Raw genomic sequence first — 6,476 nt, 5'->3', positions numbered from 1 at the left:
ACATTACTTCCGTTTAAAATTAAGCCGGAATAATCCTCAGGTATGTGGAGGATGTGGGAGGCCTTTGATCAACCACCGACTTCCTGCCCCGTCGACGGGGCCATCAGCCCTCAGTGTGCCCTCAGCCAAAATAATGTGAAACATGTATGTGGGTGTATTAAATATTTTAATTTATTATTTCCAAGATTTAGCTGTTAGCTCTTGGACCCCGCCTTTCTAAGCGTCGGTTGTCTAATGTACCGACTCTCGGCCTCTTTTCCTCCATCATATCTAAACAACATATATTTTTATCTAACACACTCACACATCCCCAAGATGCAGCCTTTAGCAGCTTCCTGACTTTCAGGTTCCTATTTACTGCAAGGTGAATAGAGGCATTAGTGTGTGTATGTTTGTGTCTGTGTGTGTGTGTGTGTACGTGTGTGTGTTTGTGTGTATACTCACCTAGTTGTGGTTGCGGGGGGTTGAGCTCTGGCTCTTTGGTCCCACCTCTCAACTGGCAATCAACTGATGTACAGATTCCTGAGCCTACTGGGCTCTATCATATCTGCATTTGAAACTGTGTATGGAGTCAGCCTCCACCACATCACTGCCTAATGCATTCCATCTATTAACTACTCTGACACTGAAAAAGTTCTTTCTAACATCCTAGTGGTTCATTTGGGTACTAAGTTTCCACCTGTGTCCCCTTGTTCGCCTACCACCCGTGTTAAACAGTTTATCTTTATGTACCCTATCAATTGCATTTCTCGCAGCCTGTCCTCGTAACTCATGCCTCTTAGTCCTGGGACTAGCCTATTGGCATACCACTAAACTTTTTCAAGCTTCGTCTTGTGCTTTTTTTTTTTTTTTTTTTTTTTTTTTGAGATATATACAAGAGTTGTTATATTCTTGTACAGCCTAGTACTAAGTATATGGTGTTTGGCTAGATAAGAGTAAAACTGCTTGTAGATTAGTTTTTCAAAAAATGTTGACAAGTTAGGCAGGATTGATATAGGTCTGTAGTTGTTAACATCTGTGAGATCACCACATTTGTGTACAGGGGTAACTCGCTTTTTTTAGGATAACTGGAAAGGTTTGGAGTTCAAGTTCAAGTAGCTTTTCAAAAAATGTTGACATGTTAGGCAGGATTGATATAGGTCTGTAGTTGTTAACATCTGTGAGATCACCACATTTGTGTACAGGGGTAACTCGCTTTTTTTAGGATAACTGGAAAGGTTTGGAGTTCAAGTGACCTGTTGAAGAGCATGAGAATTCTTTGGAGACAATTCCTAACCTATACTTCTTCTCAAGGTCATGTTTTTTATTAATGGGTTTAAGTATTCCCTTTGTAAGCAAGGGATTGTTAAGCCTTTTGGTTATGCTTACAAAAAAGTCACAGGACAGACATTATCAGCAGCAGTTATAAAATTGTCAATAGCAGTTTCATTGTGCAGCCTAAAACTTAACTCCCTTGACTCTAGAGGTATATATATTAGGTTTAGGTTAGGTTTTTTTAATTAAACCAGCCAGGATGAGTGAAGCCACGAAGGGCGTTTTTATTAATTAAAACACCCAAATGTTGGGTGCTTCAGGTGTTGTTCCTCTTGGATGATCTTGTACCTCTCTGTCTCACACCTGTAAGAATGAGTGATATGGTTAAGGGGGAAACAAAGTGCAGGCAAGGCAATGGAGGCCAGTAGTAATCTTAGGGCTAGGATAATTAGAAATTAGAGAAATTAAGTAAGAGAAATTAGCAAGAGAAATCAGGTAAAATTTATTATACTTAACTTTTGTATCATCAGTTTAGTAGTAAATCTTCATCTTCATCATCATCATCTTCACTGTCACAAAGCTCCAGGTAGGGCTCAGAAACATCAACATCCTCTTCCTGGTATCCAAATAAACGCTTTGCATCACTCAGCTTGTCAGAACACAACTTTTGCCCTTGCTTCAAAAGAGCCAAGATTCCACTCTTATTTTTGGTTGATAGGTGCTTCTCTTCAATAGTGTACTTGTTAGGATCCTGTAATATATAGACTATTTAATGGGGTTTAAGACATTTACAAATTTCCCTGAAAATACTAAAGAAATTAGAATAAATAAATAAAGTTTTCGGTAAAAGTTCAAATATATGTAAAACACACCAGTACAGTATATGAAAACCATGGAATTGTCTACCTGTCAAAGTTGTAAATAGCAAGACTTTACTCAAGTATAAAATTCTGCTGGATAAATGTTTATGAAGAACTGAATTGCAACACACATTTAGGCTGTTAGCTTACCTTGCTTAGATATGAAGGAAAAATTCCACATAACAACTCTTCAGTATGTTCGGTTAAAATCTCTCTCTTATTCTTGTAATATGCGAGATAATGCAGCATTTCTTGAACAGTGTGTTGTTGCTCTTCTCTGGATCTCTTCTGAAGCTCCACATCTTCTACTGCCTTCTTTTTTTGAGCAAGGGACACTAATAAAAGAGGAAAATTATATTTACTGCAAGTAAACTACAACTCAATTTAATGTAATTACAGTTTAGGTACTTGCATTATACATACTATACATAGTTTATTGTGCAGTATCAACCTGATAAAAACCTACGGATTATGATACTGCACCTATTTTACAAACAGTAGTGATGATATTTTACTTCAAAAATAAGTAAAGCTTATCCATTATGCATGCTAAATGTTAGTTATCTTGATAAGGCCGAATTGTAACCCCTGATAAAATGAGATGTAGTTACATACCATTTTGGCTATGATGAGGCAATAAATTGTGCCATGGCAGGATACCTTCTATTGCATCCTTTTCACTGAGAATTTCAGAGTTTTCACTATTGTAGATTTTTATGAAGCCTTGAAGCTTTTTCCTATCACACTCATTTCTGTGCCGGAGTGAAGAGCGCATTTTACTGGATGCTGCAAATAAAGTTTTTTGGCTGAAAGTTTTAAAGTTGTTAAAAAAATTTCCTCATCATAAGAGTTTGTTCTGGAAACTGGAACATATTGGAGGGGTGACAGGTAAGCTTCTAACATGGATTAAAAAATTTCAAACTGATAGAAAAATGAGGGCAGTAATCAGAGGCAATGTATTGGACTGGAGAAATGTCACGAGTGGAGTACCACAGGGTTTAGTTCTGGCATTCATGGATAAATAATAAATAAATTGTTCATGATTTTTTTAGACAAAAGCTAGAATATGCAGCAGTTGTATGGTGCCCATATCTTAAGAAGTACATGTACAAACTTGAAATGATACAAAGACGTCATGGGTGTCATAGGGGCCCCAGCACACTGGTTTGCTAAAGGGCCATTAATGCTGTCGAGACCTTATGGGCCCTTGGACCCATTACGTTAAGACATAGTGCTGTATTGGGCCACACACTTTTTGCCATATACATCAATGACAGAGATGATTGAATTGAAATTATATATATATATATATATATATATATATATATATATATATATATATATATATATATATATATATATATAAATATCTTTGATATCCCCAGAGTCAAAGTTATTCTGTGTAAATACACTATGCAAATAAAGGGACCTTGTCTATGGAACTCACTCGCTAACAAATTTAAAAACTGTCCAACTTCTGCCATTTTAAAAAATAAAACCAAAAAGTACCTAAATTTTTTCTTGATAGTTTCCTAACTAGTGTATTAAACTCGCACTGTATCTTATGAAATCCAATGCCAGAATATATGTGCCTAAACCATACAACTTTTCCATTGTAATCATTGCTATCACCTTATATCATGATTGTTATATTGAATGCATATCTTACTATATTATACCTTGAAATATTCCTCAAATTATGCTACAATTTATATGTTGATAACCCTCAAATTTTACTTTAATGTACATAGTAATCTTTGTGATACTTTCTTAGAATGTACCAGCCAATTTTTTTCCATTTAAGCTTTAAATTGCCTATTTAAAATTATCTGTTAGATTAAGGACCTGCCCAAAACACTGTGTGCTAGTGGCTTTACAAGAATGTAAAAACATCAATGCTATGTACTCTCATAATCCCAGTGTGCTAACTTGTATATAAATAAATAAACAAATAGTATGTAAGTACTGTACAGCATTATTCATGTTGATTCTATACCTTATCAAGCAAGTTCAGCATAAGAAGAATACAAATGAATACAACAGATGTAGACAAACTTCAATACCTGATTTTCAATCCTTCGTAGAACCCGGCTTGCTGTATTTCGTTCTAAAGCCTTCTTGCCTTTAAGTAGAAAACGGGCTTCCTCTTCTTTCTTCATTAATTCTCTACTGTTTCGGAAGTCACACTGGCAGAACTTGCAAACATTGCTTCGGACATGCACACATTGTTTGCAGTTTGTGCATCTCCTCAAGAATTTTCCCTGAAGACCTGAAGGAAATAGTTTCTAATAAAATACTTATATTCAAATGACCTATGCTGCAAAAATTATAAGTTAAATTGTTGTTAAAATGTACTACAGTAATTAAATATATTATTTAAATTATGAAATAATCTACATTAACACTAGTGAGAGCAATGTTAAAAATTTTAGGACTGCATCTGGAAATAACTTTAATTTTGGATGTGATTAACCATGCTGTAACTCGTATAACAAAACTGAGAGGAGTTGAATCCAACAGCCTGATTGACCAGGCTGTTAATTTCAAGCGAATACTATATTATTGGAAGAAAAAAAAATTATATATATATATATATTAATCAATATTGTAACTTTTTTTGTGTAATGACGTTTTCAAATAAAGTTAGATAAATATACACACATACCAAAAGAATAAGGGTGGTAGGAGAAGAAAATATGAAAGTGTTCAGTGAGGATCCACAAGGTCTTCTCTTCTTCTCTGAGTACTCTTTATTTTCTTCTCCGAGGCTATGGGTCCCTACACTTGCACCAGAGGTGGTACCCCTCATATATATATATATATATATATATATATATATATATATATATATATATATATATATATATATATATATATATATATATATATGACAGTGTCAGATTCACCACCACCATCAAACACCACCAGCACCATACACCACCAGCATCATACACCAACAGCACCATACACCACCAGCATCATACACCACCAGCATCATACACCACCAGCATCATACACCATCAGCATCATACATCACCAGCATCATACACCATCAGCATAATACACCACCAGCATCATACACCATACACCACCAGCACCATACACCACCAGCACCATACACCACCAGCATCATACACCACCAGCACCATACACCACCAGCATCATACACCACCAGCACCATACACCACCAGCATCATACACCATCAGCATCATACACCATCAGCATCATACACCATCAGCATCATACTCCACCAGAATCATACACCACCAGCATCATACACCACCAGCACCATACACCAGCATCATACACCATCAGCATCATACACCATCAGCATCATACACCATCAGCATCATACACCATCAGCATCATACTCCACCAGCACCATACACCACCAGCACCATACACCACCACCATGTCAAATGGACAGTGTTAACAAAATTATTCCCACATACTCCGTCACTATGTGATGGAGTACACATAGAACAGGGGACTGTAACAAATGTTCTAGCATAAAACTTTGTACAGTTTAGTAATTCCTTACCATTTGATGTACTAGGTAGATCCATGTTTGGTGAAGTTTTATAGCTGGAGCTGGAAGATCCTGTCGAGATGACTTCTTCAAAGAGAATAGCTTCAACACATTGTGTCTTGAGTCTTCCAGTACTTGGCCTACAGTTACCAGATCTGATTTACAGAAACTAGTGAACTATGGAGATAAGATTGTTAATAATATACTTTTTTTGAGATTCATATGACTTGCAGCTTAAAAACCAACCTTATTTTAAAATAGTACACTAAAGTACATAGCAAATTGCGAAATTCGTAGTTTTTTAACTACTTTAAAGCTAAATTCTCAAGCTTTGAAAATAAGCACAATTTGCTATTTTAAGCGGAATCTGGCAACTCTGATTTAGCATGTAAACATTGACTTGCATTCACAATGTAGTTATTTATTTTTCAACAATTTAAAACGAGTTATGAAAATACACACATTGGTACATTATTGCAAAGGCACTATACTATATATATATATATATATATATAAATTGTTGCAAGTCGAGCAACAAATATTTTACATTGAACAACAAATGAGATTGGAAAAGCAGTATTGCCAAAATAGACCCCAGACACACCCTGTGGGTAGTAATGGACCCCCATACCGACCCTATGAGGGGTAGTGGACCCCATAATAACACTATGGGCGATAGTGGACACTATACAAACACTATGGGCGGTAGTTGACTTCATAGAGACCCTGTGGGCGGTAAGGGACCCCCTATCGACCCTGTGGGCGGCAGTGGACCCCCTATCGATCCTGTGGGCGGCAGTGGACCCCCTACCGACCCTGTGGGCGGCAGTGG

At 36.5% G+C, this 6,476-nt stretch overlaps 1 protein-coding gene across 1 annotated transcript; it reads right to left on the bottom strand.

Moving 5' to 3' along the window:
* Positions 1-1,573: 1,573 nt before the first annotated feature.
* On the bottom strand, positions 1,574-3,368 carry LOC138364090 (uncharacterized). Its single transcript, XM_069323489.1, has 3 exons — positions 2,730-3,368; positions 2,265-2,449; positions 1,574-2,005 (listed from the first exon to the last, which is right to left on the bottom strand). Exons 1-3 carry the CDS (start codon positions 2,887-2,889, stop codon positions 1,781-1,783), a joined length of 570 nt encoding a protein of 189 aa, XP_069179590.1. The 5' UTR covers positions 2,890-3,368; the 3' UTR covers positions 1,574-1,780.
* Positions 3,369-6,476: the final 3,108 nt, after the last annotated feature.

This window comes from Procambarus clarkii, chromosome 12 (genome assembly GCF_040958095.1).
Source record: "Procambarus clarkii isolate CNS0578487 chromosome 12, FALCON_Pclarkii_2.0, whole genome shotgun sequence".
Lineage (NCBI taxonomy): Eukaryota > Metazoa > Arthropoda > Malacostraca > Decapoda > Cambaridae > Procambarus > Procambarus clarkii.
The sequence above is the reverse complement of the archived record's forward strand: the minus strand, read 5'-3'. Positions and strand labels throughout refer to the sequence as shown.

Bases quoted from the DNA above. Each gene is read 5' to 3' on its own strand.
- LOC138364090 (XM_069323489.1), bottom strand. From the start codon at position 2,889: ATGCGCTCTTCACTCCGGCACAGAAATGAGTGTGATAGGAAAAAGCTT. The intron at 2,450-2,729 runs GTATGTAACTAC...CTCTTTTATTAG, and splicing joins GCCTCATCATAGCCAAAATG to TGTCCCTTGCTCAAAAAAAG. The intron at 2,006-2,264 runs GTAAGCTAACAG...TATATATTACAG, and splicing joins TTCCTTCATATCTAAGCAAG to GATCCTAACAAGTACACTAT.